The sequence below is a fragment of the Macaca nemestrina genome, chromosome X (assembly GCF_043159975.1).
Source record: "Macaca nemestrina isolate mMacNem1 chromosome X, mMacNem.hap1, whole genome shotgun sequence".
Classification (NCBI taxonomy): Eukaryota; Metazoa; Chordata; class Mammalia; order Primates; family Cercopithecidae; genus Macaca; species Macaca nemestrina.
In genome coordinates this window covers 45226345-45251898 of record NC_092145.1, presented here as the reverse complement: position 1 = coordinate 45251898, position 25554 = coordinate 45226345, and the positions used below count along the sequence as shown (strand labels likewise).

Here is a 25554-nt window from a genome sequence, read left to right as displayed (position 1 = left end):
AAAATATTTCAGAAAGCAATAAAGACTACAATAATAATAACTGATAATTCCTGTTAATATGTTGGTATAATTTCTTCTCAGTCTTCTGTAGGTATATATCCCTTTTTTTTTTTTTTTTTTTTTTTTAAACAGACAGAGTCTCACTCTGTCACCCAGGCTGGAGTGCAGTGGCGTGATCTCGGCTCACTGCAACCTCTGCCAACCAGGTTCAAGCAGTTGTCCTGCCTCAGCTTCTTGAGTAGCTGAGATTACAGGCACCTGCCACCGCACCCGGCTAATTTTTGTATTTTTAGTAGAGATGGGGTTTCACCATATTGGTGAGGCTGGTCTTGAACTCCTAACCTCATGATCCACGCGCCTCGGCCTCCCAAAGTGCTGGGATTACAGGCATGAGCCACCATTTTTAGAAACAAAATAAAGATCATTCTACATCTGATACTTTGTAATATTTAAAATATAGCATGATTGTTTACCCATCTAATTAAGTATTCTTAACATGATTTCTGATGGCTACATAGTATTCCATTATTTGGATGAACATAATATAATGTATTTAAACACTGTTCTGTTAAATTCAGCATTTTATTTATGGGATAGACATGTTTTGAAGGGATCTTGAATAGTACAGTGGAATTAGTTATAGTTGCGGTTCTGCTTAATTCTTAGCTCTGTGATCCTGAGCGAAGATTAAAGTCTTAGCTTCCATTTCCTCATTTGTAAAAGAATGCTATTAATAGTAACCACCCTCCTGAGTAACAGTGATGATTAGATAAGATGACCCATGTAAATTTCTTAGCATGAAATCTAACATACACTAGGTACTCAATAATTGTTAGTAGTAACGTATAGCATTATCCTTGTCTTGACACTTTGTCATCTGTGTACTCACTGTTAGAATTTGGGTCTTAAGGAAAGAAAATTGCTTTCATTCAGATAAGTAAAATTTCAGAATGAAAATTGCCTTTAGATAAGTAGCCTCTTTTACCAGTTGAGTACCTTCCAGATAGAGGCTGTTGCCAACTTCCTGAATTTCACAGGGAAAAAAATATATATATATATATATTCTGCAGTCGCTGTAGTTGTGCGGCCCCATTTGGTTCAGAACAAGGAAGTGGGAAACCACCAGCTGCAACCAGGGAATTATCTTTGTGTCTACAGGCAAAGCCAGCCCAGCCTCCCTGTTCTACTTATCATTTTTTTCTTCTTTACTTGCTTGTTTTTTATGTTCTTTTAGTCTGAAACTTTTTTCTTTCTTCTGAGCAGAGTCTCGCTCTGTTGCCCAGGTTAGAGTGCAGTGGCGTGATCGTGGCTCACTGCAACTTCCACCTCCTGGGTTCCAGCGATTCTCCTACCTCAGCCTCCCAAGTAGCTGGGACTACAGGCACATGCCACCACACCTGGCTAATTTTTTGTATATATGTATATATATATATTTTAGTAGAGATGGGGTTTCACCGTATTAACCAGGATAGTCTCGATCTCCTGACCTTGTGATTCCCCCCATCTCCGCCTCCCAAAGTGCTGGGATTACAGGCGTGAGCCACTGCACATGGCCTGAAAATTTTTAAACATACGGAAAAGTGAACAGCGCAGTACATAAAATGCTTGTATAGCTTCAACTTAGTCTCAGCAGTTGTCCTACTTTCTTTTTTTTAATTTTAATTATTATGCTTTAAGTTCTAGGTACATGTACACAATGTGCAGGTTTGCTGCATATGTATACATGTGCCACGTTGGTGTGCTGCACCCATTAACTCATACGTTAGGTATATCTCCTAATGCTATCTCTCCCCCAACCCCCTACCCCATGACAGGCCCCAGTGTATAATGTTCCCCATCCTGTGTCCAAGTGTTCTCATTGTTCATTTCCCACCTATGAGTGAGAACGTGTGGTGTTTGGTTTTCTGTCCTTGCAATAGTTTGCTCAGAATGATGGTTTCCAGCTTCATCCATGTCCCTACAAAGACCGTGAACTCATCCTTTTTTATGGCTGCATAGTATTCCATGATGTATATGTGCCACATTTTCTTAATCCAGTCTATCATTGATGGATATTTGGGTTGATTCCAAGTCTTTGCTATTGTGAATAGTGCCACAGTAAACATACGTGTGCATGTGCCTTTATAGCAGCATGATTTATAATCCTTTGGGTATATCCCCAGTAATGGGATGGCTGGGTCAAATGGTATTTCTAGTTCTAGATCCTTGAGGAATTGCCACACTGTTTTCCACAATGGTTGAACTACTTTACAGTCCCACCAACAGTGTAAAAGTGTTCCTCTTTCTCCCCATCCTCTCCAGCACCTGTTGTTTCCTGACTTTTTAATGATCGCCGTTCTAACTGGTGTGAGATGGTATACTCATTGTGGTTTTGATTTGCATTTCTCTGATGGCCAGTCATGATGAGCTTTTTTTCATGTGTCTGTTGGCTGCATAAATGTCTTCTTTTGAGAAGTGTCTGTTCATATACTGTGCCCACTTTTTGTTGGGGTTGTTTGATTTTTTCTTGTAAATTTGTTTAAGTTATTTGTAGATTCTGGATGTTAGCCCTTTGTCAGATGGGTAGATTGTAAAAATTTTCTCCTTTTCTGTAGGTTGCCTGTTCACTCTGATGGTAGTTTCTTTTGCTGTGCAGAAGCTCTTTAGTTTAATTAGATCCCATTTGTCTATTTTGGCTTTTGTTGCCATTGCTTTTGGTGTTTTAGTCATGAAGTCTTTGCCCATGCCTATGTCCTGAATGGTATTGCCTAGGTTTTCTTCTAGGGTTTTTATGGTTTTAGGTCTAACATTCTAGTCTTTAATCCATCTTGAATTAATTTTTGTGTAAGGTGTAAGGAAGGGATCCAGTTTCAGCTTTCTACTTATGGCTAGCCAGTTTTCCCAGCACCATTTATTAAATAGGGAATCCTTTCCCCATTTCTTGTTTTTCTCAGGATTCTCAAAGATCACATGGCTGTAGATGTGTGGTATTACTTCTGAGGCCTCTGTTCTGTTCCGTTGGTCTGTATCTCTGTTTTGGTACCAGTACCGTGCTGTTTTGGTTACTGTAGCCTTATAGTATAGTTTGAAGTCAGGTAGCGTGACGCTTCCAGCTTTGTTCTTTTGGCTTAGGATTGTCTTGGCAATGCGGCTTCTTGTTGGGTTCCATATGAACTTTAAAGTAGTTTTTTCCAATTCTGTGAAGAAAGTCATTGGTAGCTTGACGGGGATGGCATTGAATCTATAAATTACCTTAGGCAGTATGGCCAGTTTCATGATATTGATTCTTCCTATCCATGAGCATGGAATGTTCTTCCATTTGTTTGTGTCTTCTTTTATTTTGTTGAACAGTGGTTTGTAGTTTTCCTTGAAGAGTTCCTTCACATTCCTTGTAAGTTGGATTCCTAGGTATTTTATTCTTTTTGAAGCAATTGTGAATGGGAGTTCACTCATGATTTGCCTCTCTGTTTGCCTGTTATTGGTGTATAAGAATGCTTGTGATTTTTGCACATTGATTTTGTATCCTGAGACTTTGCTGAAGTTGCTTATCAGCTTAAGGAGATTTTGGGCTGAGACAATGGGGTTTTCTAAGTATACAATCATGTCATCTGCAAAGACGGACAATTTGACTTCCTCTTTTCCTAATTGAATACCCTTTATTTCTTTCTCTTGCCTTATTGCCCTGGCTGGAACTTCCAACACTATGTTGAATAGGAGTGGTGAGAGAGGGCATCCCTGTCTTGTGCCAGTTTTCAGAGGGAATGCTTCCAGGTTTTGCCCATTCAGTATGATATTGGCTGTGGGTTTGTCATAAATAGCTGTTATTATTTTGAGATACGTCCCATCAATACCTAGTTTACTGAGTGTTTTTAGCATGAAGGGCTGCCGAATTTTGTCGAAGGTCTTGTCTACATCTATTGAGATAATCATGTGGCTTTTGTCGTAGGTTCTGTTTATATGATGGATTACGTTTATTGATTTGCATGTGTTGAACCAGCCTTGCATCCCAGGGATGAAGCCCACTTGATCATGGTGGATAAGCTTTTTGATGTGCTGCTGGATTCGGTTTACCAGTATTTTATTGAGGATTTTTGCATGGATATTCATCAGGAATATTGGTCTAAAACTGTCTTTTTTGTTGTGTCTCTGCCAGGCTTTGGTATCAGGATGATGTTGGCCTCATTAAATGAGTTAGGGAGGATTCCCTCTTTTTCTATTGACTGGAATAGTTTTCAGAAGGAATGGTACCAGCTCCTCTTTGTACCTCTGGTAGAATTTGGCTGTGAATCTGTTTGGTCCCATACTTTTTCTGGTTGGTAGGCTATTAATTATTGCCTCAATTTCAGAGCCTGTTATTGTTCTATTCAGAGATTCCACTTCTTCCTGGTTTAGTCTTGGGAGGGTGTATGTATCCAGGAATTTGTCCATTTCTTCTAGATTTTCTAGTTTATTTGTGTAGAAGTGTTTATAGTATTCTCTGATGGCAGTTTGTATTTCTGTGGGATCGGTGGGGATATCCCCTTAATCATTTTTTGTTGTGTCTGTTTGATTCTTCTCTCTTTTCTTCTTTATTAGTCTTGCTAGCGGTCTATCAATTTTGTTGATATTTTCAAAAAAGCAACTCCTGGATTCATTGATTTTTTGAAGGGTTTTTTGTGTCTCTTTCTCCTTCAGTTCTGCTCTGATCTTAGTTATTTCTCGCCTTCTGCTATGTTTTGAATATGTTTGCTCTTGCTTCTCTAGTTCTTTTAATTGTGATGTTAGGGTGTCAGTTTTAGATCTTTCCTGCTTTCTCTTGTGGGCATTTAGTGCCATAAATTTCCCTCTACACACTGCTTTAAATGTGTCCCAGAGATTCTGGTACGTTGTGTCTTTGTTCTCATTGGTTTCAAAGAACATCTTTATTTCTGCCTTCATTTCATTATGTACCCAGTAGTCATTCAGGAGCAGGTTGTTCAGTTTCCATGTAGTCGTATGGTTTTGAGTGAGTTTCTTGATCCCAAGTTCTAGTTTGATTGCACTGTGGTCTGAGAGACAGTTTGTTATAATTTCTGTTCTTTTACATTTGCTGAGGAGTGCTTTACTTCCAACTATGTGGTCAATTTTGGAATAAGTGTGATGTGGTGCTGAGAAGAATGTATATTGTGTTGATTTGCAGTGGAGAGTTCTGTAGATGTCTATTAGGTCTGCTTGTTGCAGAGCTGAGTTCAGTTCCTGGATATCCTTGTTAACTTTCTGTTTCGTTGATCTGTCTAATGTTGACAGTGGGGTGTTAAAGTCTCCCATTATTATTGTGTGGGAGTCTAAGTCTTTTTGTACTTCTCTAAGGACTTTCTTTATGAATCTGGGTGCTCCTGTACTGGGTGCATATATATTTAGGATAGTTAGCTCTTCTTGTTGAATGGATCCTTTTACCATTATGTAGTGGCCTTTTTTGTCTCTTTTGGTCTTTGTTGGTTTGAAGTCTGTTTTATCAGAGACTAGGATTGCAACCCTTGCCTTGTTTTGTTTTCCATTTGCTTGGTAGATCTTCCTCCATCTCTTTATTTTGAACCTATGTGTGTCTCTGCACGTGACATGGGTCTCCTGAATACAGCACACTGATGGGTCTTGGCTCTTTATCTAATTTGCCGGTCTGTGTCTTTTAATTGGAGCATTTAGCCCATTTACATTTAAGGTTAATATTGTTATGTGTGAATTTGATCCTGTCATTATAATGTAAGCTGGTTATTTTGCTCGTTAGTTGATGCAGTTTCTTCCTGGCATCGATGGTCTTTACAATTTGGCATGTTTTTGCAGTGGCTGGTACCAGTTATTCCTGTCTGTGTTTAGTGCTTCCTTCAGGAGCTTTTGTAAGGCAGGTCTGGTGTTGACAAAATCTCTCAGCATTTGTTTGTCTGTAAAGGATTTTATTTCTCCTTCACTTATGTAGATTAGTTTGGCTGGATATGAAATTCTGGGTTGAAAATTCTTTTCTTTAAGAATGTTGAATATTGGCCCCCACTTCCTTCTGGCTTGTAGAGTTTCTGCCGAGAGATCTGCTGTTAGTCTGATGGGCTTCCCTTTGTGGGTAACCTGACCTTTCTCTCTGGCTGTCCTTAACATTTTTCCCTTCATTTCAACTTTGGTGAATCTGGCAATTATGTGTCTTGGAGTTGCTCTTCTCGAGGAGTATCTTTGTGGTGTTCTCTGTATTTCCTGAATTTGAATATTGGCCTGCCTTGCTAGGTTGTGGAAGTTCTCCTGGATAATATCCTGCAGAGTGTTTTCCAACTTGGTTCCATTCTCCCCGTCACTTTCAGGTACACCAATCAGACATAGATTTCGTCTTTTCACATAGTCCCGTATTTCTTGGAGGCTTTGTTCATTTCTTTTTACTCAGTTTTTCTCTAAACTTCTCTTCTCTCTTCATTTCATTCATTTGATCTTCAATCACTGATACCCTTTCTTCCAGTTGATCGAATCGGCTACTGAAGCTTATGCATGCGTCATGGAGTTCTCGTGCCATGGTTTTCGGCTCCATTGGGTCATTTAAGGTCTTCCCTACACTGTTTATTCTAGTCAGCCATTTGTCTAATCTTTTTTTCAGTGTTTTTAGCTTCTTTGTGACGGGTTCAAGCATCCTCCTTTAGCTCGGAGAAGTTTGTTATTACTGATCGTCTGAAGCCTTCTCCTCTCAACCTGTTAAAGTCATTCTCCATCCAGCTTTGTTCCATTGCTGGCAAGGAGCTGCGTTCCTTTGGAGAAGAGGCGCTCTGATTTTTAGAATTTTCAACTTTTCTGCTCTGGGTTTTCCACATTTTTGTCGTTTTATCTACCTTGGGTCTTAGATGATGGTGACGTACAGATGGGATTTTGGTGTGGATGTCCTTTCTGTTTGTTAGTTTTCCTTCTAACACTCAGGACCTTCAGCTGCAGGTCTATTGGAGTTTGCTGGAGGTTCACTCCAGACCCTGTTTGTCTGGGTATCACCAGCGGAGGCTATAGAACAGCAGATATTGCAGAACATCAAATATTGCTGCCTGATCCTTCCTCTGGAAGCTTCGTCTCAGAGGGGCACCTGGCCTAATGAGGTGTCAGTTGGCCCCTACTGGGAGCTACCTCCCAGTTAGGCTACTCACTGGTCAGCGACCCACTTGAGGAGCTAGTCTGTCCGTTCTCAGATCTCAAACTCTGTGCTGGGAGAATGACTACTCTCTTCAAAGCTGTTAGACAGGGACGTTTAAGTCTGCAGAAGTTTCTGTTGCCTTTTGTTCAGCTATGCCCTGCCCCCACAGGTGGCGTCTACAGAGGCAGGCAGGCCTCCTTGAGCTGTGGTGGGATCCACCCAGTTCGAGCTTTCAGGCCGCTTTGTTTACCTACTCAAGCCTCAGAAATGGCGGGTGCCCCTCCCCCAGCCTCGCTGCTGCCTTGCAGTTCGATCTCAGACTGCTGTGTAGCAGTGAGGGAGGCTCCGTGGGCATGGGACCCTCCAGCCTGGCGCGAGATATAATATCTGGTGTGCCATTTGCTAAGGCCGTTGGAAAAGCACAGTATTAGGGTGGGAGTGACCCGATTTCCCACGTACCATCTGTCACGGCTTCCCTTGGCTAGGAAAGGAAATTCCCTAACCCCTTGTGCTTCCCAGGTGAGGTGATGCCCTGCCCTGCCTCGGCTCAAGCTCTGTGGGCTGCACCCACTGTCCGACAAGGCTGGGTGAGATGAACCTGGTACTACCTCAGTTGGAAATGCAGAAATCACCCATCTTCTGTGTTGCTCACACTGGGCGCTGTAGACTGGAGCCGTTCCTATTCAGCTATCTTGGACAGGCGAGCGTCTTATTTTCTTATATGTGATTTCTGAAATGCAAGTTCCTAACTGCACTTCCTACCACAAGACAGACAGGATTGTGCTACAGGACCTCACAAAGTGGGAAAAAATGTATACACTCTTAGATCTAAGGGTTTATCGAAACAGAAAGTCAGTGTGGAAGGACTCTGGACTCTGGGATGGTAGAAACAGATTTTTTTTTTTGAGACGGAGTCTCACTTTGTGCCCGGGCTGGAGAGCAGTGGCGTGATCTTGGCTCACTTCAGCCTCTGCCTCCTGAGTAGCTGGGATTACAGACGCATGCCACCACGAGCAGCTAATTTTTGTATTTTCAGTAGAGATGGGATTTCACCATGTTGGCCAGGCTGGTCTCGAACTCCTGACCTCAAATGATCTGCCTGCCTTGGCCTCCCAAAGTGCTGAGATTACAGGCATGAGCCACTGTACCCAGCCAGATCTTTTGCTTTTATAATGCAAATCACAGAAAGTAAATCTCAGTGTCTGGCTGAAGGAAAAAAGTAGATCCAAATGTCCATCAGCATGACAATGCGTAACTAACTTGTGGTATATTCATAAAAGTGAATAATATACAGCAGTGAAAAACAGATGAAGTTGAGCTACATGTATAAACATGGATAATTAGAAGTTAAGTGAAAAATGTAATTTGCATAATCTCTTTCTCTATATAATGTACCATTTATTTAAGGATATAAACATGAAACAACACTATATGTGATTTGTGGATACATTCAAACATAGTAAATGTATAAAAACATGGGCAACAAGGAAGTCAACTACTTTAGAATAGAGGTTCCCCTTAGTGAGGGTTGGGGGAGATGAATCGTATTCAGGAAGGGTACACAGAGGACAACTGAATCAATAATATTCAAATTTATTAAAGCTGTATGGTAGGTGCAGAGGTGCTCATTTTAAAAAATACTTTACTGTATGTTTAAAACTTTCAGTGTAAAGAAAAAACTAGGGCAAAAAAACGTTGTTTAAAATGCTCAGAATCTTGGATCACTTATTTTGTGAGTGTGAAAGCTGAGACTGGGAGAGTTCGGTGTTTTGCTTCTCTTATACATTTTTGAATTTTGTTCAATTATACAGCCAAATTGGCTTTTTTGGGAATAAAGTTCTATGAATCTTAAGACATGTATAGATTATTATAATTACCACCACATACAGGGTTTAGAACTGCTCCATCACTTACAAAAACTTCTTATACTCTCCCTTTAGTGTGACACCCAGATTTCTAAACCCTGGCAACCACTGACCAGTTCTGCATCACTGTAGTTTTGTCCTTTGGAGAATGTCATACAAATGGAACCTTATAGTATGTAACCTTTAGAGAGTGGCTTTGTTTACTTAGCATAATGCCTTTCAGATTCATCTGAGTCGTTACATGTATCAGTTGTTTATTCCTTTTTATTTCTGAGTGGTTTTCCATGGTCTGTAAGTACCACAGTTTGTTTATCCATTCAGCCATTGAAGGGTACCTGGACTGCTGATTTTGTCTATTATGAGTAGAGTTGCTGTAAACATTGGTGTAGAGGGTTCCGTGTAAACATAAGTTTTCATCTTAGTAGGGAGCCAGGAACAGAATTATTGAGTTGTAGGGTGAGTACTAGTACTTTTAACTTCTAAAAGTTTTTTCTTTTTTTTTTTAATTAAAAAAAAAAAAACCTTTATAAGATACCATCAAATAGTTTTCCAAATCAGTACTTTTACGTTTACATTCCCACCAACAGTGTATGAGAATTCTGGTTTCTCCACATTGCTATTGTCTTTTTTTGTTTTTGTTTTTGTTTTCAGGTGAGAAGTGGCATCTGATTGTGGTTTTAGTTTGCATTTCTCTAATGGTAGGGAACGTATTTTTATCTGCTTATTTGCTATGAAAACAACAACATATTCAATAACAACTTCTTTTGGTGAAGTGTCTGTTCACGTTTTTTTTAATAGCACTGTTTTTTTTTGGCGGGGGTGGGGTGGACAGAGTCTCACTCTGCTGCCCAGGCTGAAGTGCGGTGGCGCCATCTCAGCTCACTGCAAGCTCTGCCTCCCGGGTTCATGCCATTCTCCTGTCTCAGCCTCCCGAGTAGCTGGGACTACAAGGCACCCGCCACCATGCCCGGCTAATATATATATATTTTTTGTATTTTTAGTAGAGACAGGGTTTCATCGTGTTAGCCAGGGTGGTCTCGATCTCCTGACCTCATGATCTGCCCGCCTCAGCCTCCCAAAGTGCTGGGATTACAGGCGTGAGCCACCGCGGCCGGCTGGGTTGTGTGTTTTCTTATTGTTGAATTTGAGGATTCTTTATATATTCTGGATAAAAGTTCTTTGTTGGATATGTGATTTGCAAATATTTTCTCCCATGTTATATGTTATATAGCTCGTCTTTTCATTGTCTTAAAGTGTCTTTCACAGATCAAAAGTTTTTCATTTTGATTAATGTCAGTTTATCATTTTTTTCCTTTTACGTATTGTGTGTTTGGTGTCACGTCTAAGAACTTTGCTTAACTGAAGATCACGGATTTTTTCCTACATTTCCTTCTAAGAGTTTTATAATTTTCTATTTAGAGTTATGACTTAGCTTTTATATAAGGTGTGACGTTTAGGTTAAGTTTGTTATTTTACATATGAATGTCCAATTGCTTCAACCCCATTTACGCTGTTTTCAAAAATCAAATGATTATATTTATGTGGGTCAAATTCTGGACTATTATGTTTCATTGATTGATGTGTCTATTCTTGGGCAATACTGCATTGTTTTGATTGCTGTAACTTTGTAGCAAGCATTAAAATCAGGCAATGTGACTCCTTCATTATCTGCTTCTTTTACAGAATTATTTTAGCTATTCCTGTTTCTTTGACCTTCCATATACATTTTAAAGTCAGTCTATCTATAAAATATCCTGTTGGGATTTTGATCAGAATTCCTTTGAATCTATAGATCGTTTTGGTGAGAACTGACATCTTTCCTATGTTGAGCCTTTCAGTCCTTGGACATGGTATGTCTTTCCATTTATTTAGGTCTTCTTTTATTTTATCAGCATTTAGCCATTCTCAGCATATGGATCCTGTAAATATTTTGATAGATTTATACCTAAACATTTTAGTTTTTTTTTTGAAACATTTTTTTTTTTTTTTTTTGAGACAGAGTCTCGCTCTGTAGCCCAGGCTGGAGTGCAGTGGCCAGATCTCAGCTCACTGCAAGCTCCGCCTCCCGGGTTCACACCATTCTCCTGCCTCAGCCTCCCGAGTAGCTGGGACTACAGGCGCCCGCCACCTCGCCCGGCTAGTTTTTTGTATTTTTTAGTAGAGACGGGGTTTCACCATGTTAGCCAGGATGGTCTCGATCTCCTGACCTTGTGATCCGCCCGTCTCGGCCTCCCAAAGTGCTGGGATTACAGGCTTGAGCCACCGCGCCCGGCCTTTTTGAAACATTTTAAATGGTACTTTCAAAATTTTGGTTTTCAGTTGTACACTGCTACTGTGTAGAAGTGACTGATTTTTGTGTGTTGACTTTGTATCTTGTATCCTGTGACCTTTAAAAACTAATATATTTTTTTAGGAGCTTTTTTGTAGATTCGTAGGGATTTTCCATACATATAATCACGTCCATTGCAAATAAGGACAGTTTTACTTCTTCCTTTTCAATCTCTATTATTTTTGTTGCCTAATTTCCTCGCTAAAGCTTCTAGTCTAACAGTAGTGGTGAGAGTGGACATCCTTGTCATGTTTCTAATGTTGTAGGGGGCAACATTTAGTCTTTCACCATTAAGTATTACATTAGGTGTAGTAATTTTAGGTGCCCTTTATCAGGTTGAGGAAGTTCCCTACTATTCCTAGTTTGATGATAATTTTTATCATGAATAGATACTGAATTTTGACAAAATACCGTTTCTATGTCAGTTGATATGATCACGTACTTTTTAGTATTTTTTAGTCTTTTTGGCACGATTTGGTGAATTATATTAATTGAATTTCAAACATTGAACTAACCTTGTATTACCAGGACAAAACGCACTTAGTCATAGAGTATTATTCTTTCTATACTGCTACTTTAGATTTGCTAATATTTTCCTGAGGATTTTTGTGTCTGTGTTCATGAGGAATATTGGTCTTTGTTTCCTTCCTTCCTTCCTTCCTTCCTTCCTTCCTTCCTTCCTTCCTTCCTTCCTTCCTTCCTTCCTTCCCTCCTTCCCTCCTTCCTTCCCTCCCTCCCTCCCTCCCTCCCTCCCTCCCTCCTTCCTTCCTTCCTTCTCTCTTTCCCTCCTTGCCTCCCTCCCTCTTCTTCCTGCTTCCTTCTTCTTCCATCATCATCTTCATTTTCCTCTATTTTCTTCTTCTCTTCCTCTTCTTCCTCCCCACTACCCACCTCCTCTAGTTTTGGTATCTGGGTAATGTAGTGATGGACCATTCTGTTTCATTTGTTGATGTGTTTATTCTTTGCCCTCTTCAAATCAAAAATGAGAAATGTTTCCTTCTCTTTTATTTTCTGGACAAGATTGTATAAATATTTGGTAGAATTGGTCACTGAAACTATCTGAGTCTGGAGATTTCTTATTCAGATGATTTTAACTATGAATTTAATTTATTGAATAGGATTATTCAGGTTGTCTTTTTCATCTTGGGTGAGTTTTGGAGTTTGTGGTTTTTGAAGAATATGCCCATTTCATCTAAGTTGTCAAATTTATGTGCACAGAGTTGGTTGGAGTATTCTTTTATAATTTTAATTACTAGAGTTCTAATATCTTCTTTCATTGCTGATATTGTTAACTTTTTTCCTTCTCTCTTTTTATCCATGTCATTCTACCTAGAGGTTTATAAATTGTATTGACTTTTTTGAAACACAAACTTTTGGTTTTATTGATTGTTCTTTTTTTTTTTTGAGACAGAGTCTCACTCTGTCATCCAAGCTGGAGTGCAGTGGCGTATGCTCATGGCTCATTGCAGCCTCGACCTCCTGGGCTCAAGTGATTCTCCCACCTCAGCCTTCCGATTAGCTGGGACTACAGTCTTGCACCACTACATCCCAGGCTGGTCTTGAACTCCTGGGCTCAAGTGACTCCCCCCGCCTTGGCATCCCAAAATGCTGGGATTACAGGCATAAGGCACTGGGCCCTGCCTCTCTATTGTTTTTCTTTTCCATTTCATTGATCTCTGCTCTTTATTATTTCATTTTTTCTGCTTGCCTTGGATTTATTTTGCTCTTATTTTTTGGATTCTTAAGGTGGGAGCTTAGATTGCTAATTTGAGATCATTCTTTTTGCCTAATATAATAATTTCAGGCCGGGTACAGTGGCTCACGCCTGTAATTCCAGCACTTTGGGAAGCCGAGGTGGGTGGATTGCTTGAGGCCAGGAGTTCGAGACCAGCCTGGCCAACATGGCGAAACCCCATCTCTACAAAAAATACAAAAAAAAAACAGAAAACAAAAAACAAAACAAAAAAAACCCCACCAAAAACTGGGCGTAGTGGCAGGCGCCTGTAATCTCCTACTTGGAAGACTGAGGCAGGAGAATCACTTGAACCCGGGAGGCGGATGTTGTAGTGAGGCAACATCCTGCCACTGCACTCCCGTCCTCCAACCTGGGTGACAGAGTGAGACTGTCTTAAAAAAAAAAAAATTTCCTGTTACTGGCATCTTTTTTTGTTGTTGTTCAGTTCAAAATATTTTATAATTTCCTTTGCAAATTCCTGTCTATGAATTTGCCTTTCCAGCCATCCAGAGAATTTGTCATCTGTTTCATATCTTTTTGTTCTTGGTTGTTGTCAAGTACTAAATTGAAATAGAATTCATCTCGTGAAGGATCATAATAGCTTCATTTGTTATGAATAATATGATATGCATTTACACTGATCTATTAAGGATAATACAGCCACTGTATATTGAGTGCTTATTATATCCTAGGCACTACATTGATCACTTTACATGGTCTTATTTTATTAAATTCTCTAATCCTTTCAGTAGGTGCTGTTATTAGTTCCAGTACCAATTGTGAGGAAATTTACACTTTTTTTTTTGAGACAGAGTCTCGCTGTGTCGCCTAGGTTGGAGTGCAGTGGCCCGATCTCGGCTCACTGAAAGCTCCGCCTCCCAGGTTCCCGCCATTCTCCTGCCTCAGCCTCCCGAGTAGCTGAGACTACAGGAGCCTGCCACCACGCCCGGCTAATTTTTTAAATTTTTTTATTTTTAGTAGAGATGGGATTTCACTGTGTTAGCCAGGATGGTCTCGATCTTCTGACCTCGTGATCTGCCCACCTCGGCCTCCCAAAGTGCTGGGATTACAGGCGTGAGCCACTGTGCCTGGCCAGAAATTGACACATATTTTAAGTGATTTGTCCATAGTCACTTGGCCGGTAAATGGTAGAGATGGGATGGAATGTAGACTTGATTCCAACCCCCCTTAACCATTGTACATTTCCTCTAGTTATTTCACTTCTTGCCTTCTCATAAAAATTGTTAGCTTTTTGAGGGCAGATACTGTGTCTTACTTACACTGATCTTCTTTTCCCTACAATACCTGCAACAATGTTAGGCACACAGTAATGGATTGGCTAATGTTTGTGGAACTAAATTCAACAAAATTAACTGATCCAGAAGAGAATCAAAACCATGGTGCTTGCCATATTGCCTCAGATTCTTACCAGCTAAGCAGACTCAGTGTAGCATCCTATACAAAACCAAAAAAGCTTATAGGAAATGTTTGTGACAGTAATAATGGTTATCTTGTGTTCTTTTGTGATGATCAGTCAGATGTGGCCATAAGAGTAGACAGAGGAGAGGGTAAGGAAAAAACAAAGTTTATTATATTCACAGGTCCTAGAGATAGGAGGCCTGGGATACTAGGCAAGGCCACTTGGGAAAGACATTAGGGTGGTGAGGAGGCAGGAGATAGGAGCAAGGAGGAAGTTTTAGGCCACTGCCTTTATTGGGGTTTCCACAGGAAAAGCAAGGCAGGACAGGGTGGATAGTTAAGGATTGGCTAGTTCGAATAATTTCAGCAGGCCTCTAAGCTGTAGGGGTGCACCCTAGTTGCCTGATATCTGGCCCTGGGGCGATTAAGGAAGAGGAATATAGCCTCCTGGGGTGTAAGGGGCAGATAGAGGAGGTCTGGCTTTGGATTGGTTAGTTTGCATATCAAAGGCATGTTTCTGGCCGAGTACTTGCTATCTTCTAAGAATTGGCTGGAGTATGGGGGTGGGGGCAGGCTGTCTCTAGCCAGAAAGGGTTTTAAAGATATCAGAATATCACAATATACAGAAAATAAAATATATGCTGCATATCAAGCAATTCAACTTTCTCTTGTAATGTCATGACTTTTCTTTGCTTCTTGGGAGCACTTCCAGCATGACTAGTGGCACTTCATCTAGATCCCCTGGTGTTACTCAATGATTACAGTATCACACTAAACAGGATGGAAAACATGAGGGAAGGGTCGACCCTTGAACAACATGGGTTTGAGCTATGCAGGTCCACTTAGAAGCAGAGTTTTTCAATAAATATATTGGAAAAAGGTTTGGAGATTTTTGACAATTTGAAAAAATTTGCACGCAAGTCTTATAGTCTAGAAATATTGAAAAAGATTAAGATAAGGTTAAGTATGTCATGAATGAATAAATATATGTAGACACTAGTGTATTTTATAGTTTACTACTCTAAAATATACACAATCTATTATAAGAAGTTAAAATTTATCAAAGCTTATGTACACATTTACAGACTGTACATTGTGCCATCATAATTGAGAGATGCAAACAGATATAAAGATGCAGTATTAAAGCATAACCGCATAAAATGAACTGTAGTACATACTGTACTCCTGTAATAATTTTATAGCCACGTCCTGCGGTGAGCTCAGGTGTTGTGAGTATCCCTTATAATGCCCTGTGCCCCTAATCATCTCTGAATAGGCTGTTCTTTCTCCAGTAAATGGTGGATCCCAATAAAAAGTGATCCTTGTGGTTCTCGCATTTTTCATCATGTTTAGTGCAATACCATAAATGTTGAATAACACCAGAGGACCCATACAAAGTGCACTAGTCATGCTGAAGTGCTCCCAAGAAGCAGAGAAAAGTTAAGACATTACAAGGAAAAGTTGAATTGCTTGATAGATTGAGGTCTGCAGCTGCAGTTGCCCACTATTTTAGATGGACGATTCATCTTGTGAACAGATGATGCAGACTTACGGTATTGATAAATGTAGTACAGTACTCTAAATGTATTTTCTCTTCCTCATGACTTTCTTAATGTTTTCTCTTCTCTGTAAGAATACAATATATAATACATATAACATACAAAATTTGTGTTAATTGATCTCAGTAAGGCTTCTGGTCAACAGTAAGCTATTGGTAGTTAAGTTTTAGAGGAGTTAAAAGTTATAGGCAGGTTTTAGACTGCTCAGGAAGTCAGTGCCCCTAACCTCCACATTGTTCAAAGATCAACTGTATATATAATACAATGACCAATACTCTGAGCTGGCAAGGAGGTTTATAAGTATGACTAACTAAATATAAGTCTGTCCCCAAGCTCTACTTTTTGGTTCTGGCCTTCAGTCTGTCCATCTGCTTTCTCTGGACCTCTTTCTGACACTTTGAATTTTTTAAATAGTTTGTCTCTCATATATTTTTTTTTCTATTTCTTTTTCCATTCCCATCCTTCCTTTCCTCCTTTCCCTCCCTCCCTCCCTTCCTCCCTCCCTTCCTTCCTTCCTTCCTTCCTTCCTTCCTTCCTTCCTTCCTTCCTTCCTTCCTTCCTTCCTTCCTTCCTGGTTCTCAAAATTCAGTTTATGCGAGCTATATATATGCCAGAGGGTGAATTATCTTTAATATATAAAGAAGCCTTACATACTAATAATCACAAACATTTCTAACATGTATTGAACATTTCTATGTGCAAATCATTGGGCTAAGGATTCAAATACATCATCTCATTCAGTCATTAGAGTTTTTATTATAACCATCATCATCTTCTTCATTTCATATCGGAGAAAACCAAAGCTCCAAGTGATTAAGTGATCTGCCCAAGATCAAACACATAATAAGTGACAGAGGCTGAAGTCAAGCTCAGATGTCACCAAGTTTCAAGCTTGTGGTTTTGCCATTGTACTCTGCTTTAAACCTATGGCATGAATGTTACATATGTTCTGTGTGTGTGTATGTGTGTATTCCATCCATCCATCCATCCATCCATCCATCCATCCATCCATCCATCCATCATCCATCCATCATCCATCTTTCCATCTTGAGGCTTTAGGTGAGTTCTTCACCATTTATTTAACAAACATTTTATGTGAGTCTTACTATATGCCACGCACATTTTAATGCATTTTATAAATATAATTCCCTATAACAATCCTATGAGTTGGGTACTATTATGGTTCCTATTGTACAGATGAGGGAACTCCCTCACAGGAGTTTCTAGTGGCCCTATAGCCATTTGCCATACCCAATACAAATTTTTGTGGCAGGCTGCGGGTGGGTATAAAGTTAAAACAAAAGCCTCTGCTTCTGAGTTGGTCAGTCATTTACCTGTAGAGCTGTGCTTTGTCTGTAAAGGACAATGTAGTTGTGTGATCAGGATAGTTGCCACAGAACACACAAGGGGTTTAGGCATGACCTTCCTTGCCCCAATGGCATTCAAGAACTTTTTCCTTCCTGGCCTGCAGTCTGATACATACACACATAGAAACACAGACACACATACACACACACAGAACATATGTAACATTCATGCCATAGGTTTAAAGCAGAGTACAATGGCAAAACCACAAGCTTGAAACTTGGTGACATCTGAGCTTGACTTCAGCCTCTGTCACTTATTATGTGTTTGATCTTGGGCAGATCACTTAATCACTTGGAGCTTTGGTTTTCTCCGATATGAAATGAAGATGATGGTGGTTATAATAAAAACTCTAATGACTGAATGAGATGATGTATTTGAATCCTTAGCCCAATGATTTGCACATAGAAATGTTCAATACATGTTAGAAATGTTTGTGATTATTAGTATGTAAGGCTTCTTTATATATTAAAGATAATTCACCCTCTGGCATATATATAGCTCGCATAAACTGAATTTTGAGAACCCAGAGCAATGCTTGTCTTTATCTAGGGACTTCACTGTTTTGGATCTTTATGTTAGTTTTATCTTCATCTTTGGCCATCCATAGGCCCTTATCAGTTCCATCAACCCCAAGATTTAACTTTTGGTGCCCAAATGTCTAATTGACCCTGTGCAAATGCTAACATTTCGTTTGAGGTCCATAGCAAAGCCTGGCACCAGAATCCAGCTTTTTTGTTTGTTTGTTTGAGATGCAGTCTCGCTTTGTCACCCAGGCCGGAGTGCAATGGCATGATCTCGGCTCACTGCAACCTCTGCCTCCCAGGTTCAAGTGATTCTCCTGCCTCAGCCTCCTGAGTAAGTAGCTGGGACTACAGGCGCCTGCCACCTTGCCCAGCTAATTTTTGTATTTTTAGTAGAGACGGGGTTTCGCCATGTTAGCCAGGCTGCTCTTGAACTCCCTACCTCAAGTGATCCTGCCTCGGCCTCCCAAAGTGCTGGGATTACAGGTGTGAGTCACCACACCCAGCCCAGAATCCAACTTTCATCTGGACTGTTGATGTGATTTTTTTTTTTTTGCTCTCCCAGGGTGAGTTTTTATGTTGTGGCTGTCACATAGGAGGGCCCAGGGGCGGGATTAAGCCAGATTCTACTTCACTGAAGGCCTGGAATGGCTGTTAATAGCTCCTGCTGTAGATACTAAGGCTTGAGCCAGAATTTTTAGTACTCCGTTTGTCAGGTTTGTCAGACACGGGGTGCCACCTTGAATGACACTGCCGAAAAAGGGTTGTGGTAACCTGGCCAGCCCCAGGGAGGCTGGAGTGACATTGCATTGGTGTGCCTCTTCCCTTTTATGGACCAGGTCAAGCCTTATTAATCTGAGGGAGTGTGATGGCCTTGGGTAGCCAAACAGCCTTTTCCACTTTAGTTATCCTTTGAAATCTTATTAAGCCAGGGGCAGGGAATGAAGAAGGAGGTGGAGAGACCCTTGAAACTAAAAGGAAGGAAAGAGGAACATTCTCACCCTCCACCTGAGGTCATACTTTGGCAGGAGGAGGGGACCAGGGGCTTCTATACAAGGCAGCAAGAGAGATGTAAGAGTTTGGGGTCTGCAGTCAGATAAACCTGGTTTTGAACTCTGACTCTACTCTCTTATGTGTAATGTTGACCAGATCACCTCACTTCTCTGAAACGCGTTTCCTTATCAACAAAATGGGAAAAGTAATTGTACCTATCTCAGAAGATTGGTATAAAAATTAAGCAAGAAAGTTCATGTAAAGCAGTTAATCAGATACTTGCCTGGAATATTATTATTTTTCTTCTGGTTCTTGATTAAGGATGGCTGGAATATATTAAGTGCACACCATCACTATTCACAAAGTTTTGGTGACAAAGAACAATAGGAAGAAACAGACTAGGGGAAGTGAAAAGCAGTCTTGGGGTTTCTGTGCCATTCTCCGGGGTCTTCTTGTAACATCTTTTAGTCTTTCTCCCTTCCCTTCTTCCCTCCCTCCCTCCCCTCCCCTCCCCTCCCCTCCCCTCCCCTCGTCTTGCTCTCTCACCCAGGCTGTAGTGCAGTGGCATGATCTTGGTTCACTGCAACCTCCACCTCCTGAGTTAAAGCAATTCTTGTGCCTCAGCCTCCCGAGTAGCCAGGATTACAGGCACCTGCCACCATGCCTGGCTAATTTTTATATTTTTAGTAGAGATGGGGTTTTGCCATATTGGCTAGGGTGGTCTTGAACTCCCGACCTCAGCTGATCCGCCAGCCTCTGCCTCCCAAAGTGCTGGGATTATAGGCATGAGCCACTGCACCCAGCCACATCTCTTAGTCTTACAAACACATCTGTGAGTGCCAAGAGAAGAGCTGAAGTTCTAGGGAGTCTTCAACATGTGGACTGTTTTCCCAGCCAGGGCATAGGAGGTATGCTGTGTTAGCGTGTGTGTGTGTGTGTGTGTGTGTGTGTGTGTGTGTGTGTGTGTGTGTGTATGTGAGAGAGCGAGAGCGAGAGAGAGAGAGAGAGAGAGAGAGAGATTGATATCGACCTGCAGCTAGTGTTGAGGTCTAAGAGGCATGTTGCCTCTGTGGTGGTTGTCCATAACCCATCAAATCAATGTTTCTTCAAGAGGAACAGACTGTCATTCTTTTCATCTCTCTTAGTAGTAAAGAACCATTTTCCTTTAATAATGAAGGAAGCTACTTAAATCCATCCCCAGAGCCCTCACAAGCAGGGTTTGTTCCTGAGTTAATTGTGCTTGACTTATGAAGGGTTTCTAATATGCATGTACTTTAACAAGTCTGGCATTGGGATTGGGAAACAGTATCATTAACCAGTGCTGGAGACCAGTGGTTTTCTTCTTATTTTTTCTTTTTTTGTTTTGCTTTTAAGTCACAGAGCCCAATATGTAAATGAAAGCCTGGAAGGCTGCTCACTTTTGCTCCTGAGGGCATTTCTAAGAAAGTGGGGAAATACAGTTTGCAAAACACTGCAGTTGGCTTCCTGGGTTGTAGCAATATTTTTCTGTCTAGGTCTCTGTTTGGGGAAAAGGATTATACATGACAGTGTAAATAAGCAGCCATGTTATAATAAATAGGTTTCTACTGTAATAACAGAACACTTACCTCCCGTAGTTCCCCTTTTCTAATGCCGCCCAAGCTGTAGCAGTTGAAGCTGTTGATTGGGACTGACTGAATGTTTAGGGAGCACAGAGCTCATTATGTAATAAATTGTTGTAACCAAAGCATGTTCAGGAGGTGTTCGGGGGATTCTGAGCCAGTGATGGTGCTCTTCAGAACATTTCAGTTAATACAAAATATGCCACTTTTAATTTATTTTGTGCAAACTCTAGTGCCATTTTCCACAGAGAGCAACTTGTATACATAGTTCTCTTCCATATGGCGTGGCTTAACGTGACATGTCTTTTTTCTCCCTTTGTATCAGGGACTGAGTATGACCTGAACTTTATCTTTCTCTCCCACTAGGCTACAGATGCACATGTTGAATGGAGCTCTTCTGGCATTGCTCTTTCCTGTGGTAAACACTCGGCTGGTAAGTAGCCCCTTCTGGAAATGTACCAGCAACATCCAAAGCAGTACTTGTCCATATGCCCATGTGATTTTTAAAATATACATATAGCTGGCTGGGCGCGGTGGCTCACGCCTGTAATCCCAGCACTTTGGGTGGCCGAGACGGGCGGATCACTTGGGGTCAGGAGTTTGAGACCAGTCTGGCCAACATGGTGAAGCCCCATCTCTACTAAAAATACAAAAATTAGCCAGGCATGGTGGTGTTTGCCTGCAATCCCAGCTACTCGGGAGGCTAAGGCAGAAGAATCACTTGAACCCGGGAGGCAGAGGTTGCAGTGAGTCAACGCTGTGCCACTGCAGTCCAGCCTGGGCGACCGAGTGAGATTTGGTCTCAAAAAAATAAAAAAGTAAAATAACCAGGGCAGACCAAAGAAACCTATACAAACTCTTTGAGAGGTTTAATGGAAAGAAAGGAGCTTTCAGGTGTCCTAAGATTCAGCCACACTGGCCTTGAGTAATTTGCTGTGGGAGCCTCATAGCCTGTATAGTTCTCCAAGGACTTCCTAGGGCAAGAATTAGATTCCTTCCCCATTCACCCAAACCCATGGGCCAGTCTGGACCAAACAGCCCCTAGTGGCTAGCAGGGAGAATCCCATGGTCGCAGCAGCAGGCTGGGTGATAAACCAGCCCAGAAAGAAGCAGGAGCTACAATGCTGGGCTGGCAGAGCTGTGTCCTCAGAATCCCAAATGTGGGACTGTGGAGGGATTAGCAGGTCACATTGAGAAGCTCAGAAAAAGAAATCACTTGTAAAATTATTACTACTGCTTTCTGACTTAAATTTGCCTTAAACATTAAGATCATAGTTTAAATCTTTAATTGATAATCCTCAGTTTTGGATAGCATTTTACAGTGTACAAGGCTTTTCGCATAACAGTGTTTGAGGTAGACAGGGCAAGAATTATGGCCTCTTGTTTTACAGAGGAAGAAAATTTTTCTCAGGGAGTAAAATTCCAAGTGGCAGTTAGGATTGGAGCCTAAGCCTCTTGATCCTAAAACCACAGCTATGCTTTGCTCCCTCTCCACAAATATTCCTGTCATCTCCTCCCCACAAATATTCATGTATACCTTTATGATAGTTACAATTTTCTTTTTTTTTTTTTTTTAATTTATTTATTTTTTTTTGGAGACGGAGTCTCGCTCTGTCACCCAGGCTGGAGTGCAGTGGCCGGATCTCAGCTCACTGCAAGCTCCGCCTCCCGGGTCTACGCCATTCTCCTGCCTCAGCCTCCCGAGTAGCTGGGACTACAGGCGCCCGCCACCTCGCCCGGCTAGTTTTTTGTATTTTTTAGTAGAGACGGGGTTTCACTGTGTTAGCCAGGATGGTCTCGATCTCCTGACCTCGTGATCCGCCCATCTCGGCCTCCCAAAGTGCTGGGATTACAGGCTTGAGCCACCGCGCCCGGCCGATAGTTACAATTTTCAAGATGCATGTCATATATCAGTAGAAGTTAACAGAGAAAGCATTCATCTAAAGCAGCAATTTTGAACCCTAATATGTTCCAGGCTCACCTAATTAGCTTGATTTAATCATTTCACAATGCAAACATATATCAAAACATCATACTGTATGTACTTTATAAGTACCCACAATTATTCGTCAGTTAGAAATAAAATTAAAAACAAACACTGATGCCCTGCCCCGCCCTTGGAGAGGATGAGTTCATGATCTGTGATGAAGCCTGAGCATTGTGTTTTGAAAAGTTCCCCAGGTGATTCTAGCATGGAGTGGGAGTTGAGAACCCCTGATTTCATGCAATGATTCTGAAATGTAACATTCATAGCAGTCAACTGAAGGGCTTGTCAAACATGAGGCTTGTCAGGCTCCATCCCCAGAAGGTCTGATTGGGAGAGTCTGCAAGTAATGGCAGGGACTGAATGTTTGTAACAAGTCCCCAAGTGATGCCGATGCAGGGGGTCCTTAGACCACTCTTGAAGAATCACTGTCCCGGGTGTTCATAATTCACAGTTACTCCAAGTGTGTAACTCAAAGTATGGTCCTAGGATCAGCATCACATGGGTGTTGCTTGTTAGACATGCAGAATTTCAGGGGCCACCTGCAGACACCTGCATCAGAATTTACATTTTAGCAGGACTCCCAAGGTAGCTTATATGGACTAGATCTTTTCTGCCAAGGACCCCAAAGCATCTTACAGATAAAGCATTTGAGCTTTTGATGGAGGGTAACGTCTGTGTTGGGGAGTGCAGGGGGCACAGCCTCTGTCTTAATAGGGTGCACTTGGTTCAACATTCCCCTGTGAGCTGGGATCAGTAGGCACAGGCCACTGACACAGGCACTGTTGCCCTGCCTTCTACATCTCCCATGGTCTGTGACTTGCCTGACTTCACCTGGTGAACTGTAGAATCAGAACTCCTGCCTTGGTCTCAGAGGTAGAGGGGATAATTTCAAAGAATGGTAAAAATAAACCAAATTGAAAAACAACAGTTAACAAAAAACAGCGAATTTCCCATACCACAGCTTAAGTCCTTCCTGCCTCAGGGAAGTGGAACAGGGTTGGAGCAGAAGTTACTTCCTGCCTGTGGAGGTAACCTGCTAGGGCAGAAAAATAGATCCAATGCTATCTTACCATCTTTCTGCTCCCCCTTGTACCTGTTTTCTCAGGAGACTGAGAGGTCAGGCAGATAGAGAGCTGCTTTCTCAAATTTCAGCAGCTCTGTCAGATCCCAGAAAAGGAAGGTGCATCAGAAAATCTCCCCCTAGGCTAATAGAGTTAATGATCCTGAATTGGAGTGTTTCCAGCCCACAATTCTGGCCAAACAGCACCTGCTGAGGTGGATAGATATAGTTCCTCTAGACAGGCCGCCTTCAGCTCTCTTTCTAGTAGGACCTTTCCCCCAATGAAGACCAAATAACCTTCTTGCAAAGCCATTGAATGTAAACAGAAATTTTGATTCTCACTGTAGAAGCATGAGAATGAGGGCCCCAAAATGCTCCATTACGTACCGAAATCAGTTAGAAAGCTGGTGGTGAAGTTTTCATTCAGTCAGTATTGTTACACAAAAGGTACATATCTCCCTAGGTCTGCTGAAGTAGCCTTAGTCCCTTTATCAATAACAGTAGCAGTTGCTGGGTGCAGTGGCTCACACCTGTGGTCCCAGCTACTCAGGAGGCTGAGGTGGGAGGATCACTTGAGGCCAGGAGTTTGAGACCAACCTGAGCAACACAGTGAGAACTCATCTCTTAAAAAAAAAAAAAAAAAAAAAAAAGAATCGGCTGAGCCTGGTGGCTCATGCCTGTAATCCCAGCACTTTGGGAGGCTGAGGCAGGCAGATCACGAGGTCAGGAGATCGAGGGCAGCGTGGTGAAACCCCGTGTGTACTAAAAATACAAAAATTAGCTGGGCGTGGCAGCGTGCACCTATAATCCCAACTACTTGGGAGGTGGAGGCAGGAGAATTGCTTGAACCCAGGAGGTGGAGATTGCAGTGAGCCGAGATCGCGCTCCAGCGTGGCGACAGAACGAGACTCCGCCTCCAAATAAATAAATAAATCAGTAAATAGAAATTAACTGGACATGGTGGTGCAAGCCTGTAGTCCAGGCTGCTTGAGACTTCCTCCCTCCCTCCTGAGGTGGGAGGGTCGCTTGAACCTAGGAGTTCAAGGCTGTAGTGATTTATGATCATGTCACTGCACTCCAGCCTAGGCAACAGAGTGAGACCCCATCTTTAAAAAAATAAAAAGTAACAGTAGCAGCACTATCAGCTGCTGATTCTTGAGTGCTTGCTATGTGCCACTGTTCTAAGTGCTTTACATGGCTTAATTTATTTAATTATTGCAATAAACTTATGAGGCAAGGTACTGTTACTATTCCCAAGATCAAAGTGCCAGCAAGGTTAGTTTCTTCTGAGGCCTCTCTGGCTTGCAGATGGCCACCTTCATGCTGCCTCTTCTCATGGTCCTTTCTCTACACACACATCCCTAGTGTCTCTTGTTTAGCCAAATTTCCTCTTCTAAGGACACACATCTGATTGCATAGAGCCCACTCTGATGGCCTCCTTTGAACCTCATCACCTCTTTGAAGGCCCTATCTGCAAATACTGTACAGTCACATTCTGAAGTACTAAGAGTTAGGGCTCCAACGTACAAATTTTGGGGGGACACAATTCAGCTCATAGCACCCATACTACCCTATATAGAAACCACTGTTTCTTCCCCCAACCCTGCTTTCCTTCCTCCCTCCTTTTCCCCCATGTCATAGCAGATGTGCTGGTATATCTGTTACATTAACAGCTAATACTTTCCAAATAAATGTGAGGCTGTAGTCAACTAACTTACCAAAAATGTTCAAGTAACCTTTCTTGACATTGAAACTTCTTTGTTGGGCTGTCTCTTTAACTAGTGATTCCAGTCAATCTGGTCAATCTTTGTGCTCTTTTTCTAAAGAAAAGAACTTAGAAAAGCTGGGGATATCTCCATTTGCCTATGTATTTGCAATTGGGTTAGGTCTGGTTCTTTTAGATGATTGGGACCTCTCTTGGACTACTCTGGCTTTAGGGAGTTTTGCCTTGCAGCCCCTTAGTTGAGCTCAGATTGACTTCACATGAGACACATGAAGATTGGCAACTCTTTCTTAAACCTGATGATCCA

The 25554-nt window shown here is 41.5% G+C and overlaps 1 protein-coding gene across 12 annotated transcripts in view; it reads left to right on the top strand.

The window, feature by feature from the left end:
- The window catches only part of LOC105490509 (transmembrane protein 164), a 344079-nt gene that overhangs the window by 89133 nt on the left and 229392 nt on the right, over positions 1–25554 (top strand). For all 12 annotated transcript variants that reach the window (XR_011618045.1, XR_011618046.1, XM_071088239.1 and 9 more), the window contains one exon: positions 20844–20910. Coding sequence is in view for 10 of the 12 variants with exons in the window: in XM_071088239.1 (XP_070944340.1) it covers positions 20844–20910 (67 nt within the window). In the remaining 2 variants the exon portion in view is untranslated. The remainder of the gene's footprint in view (positions 1–20843; positions 20911–25554) is intronic.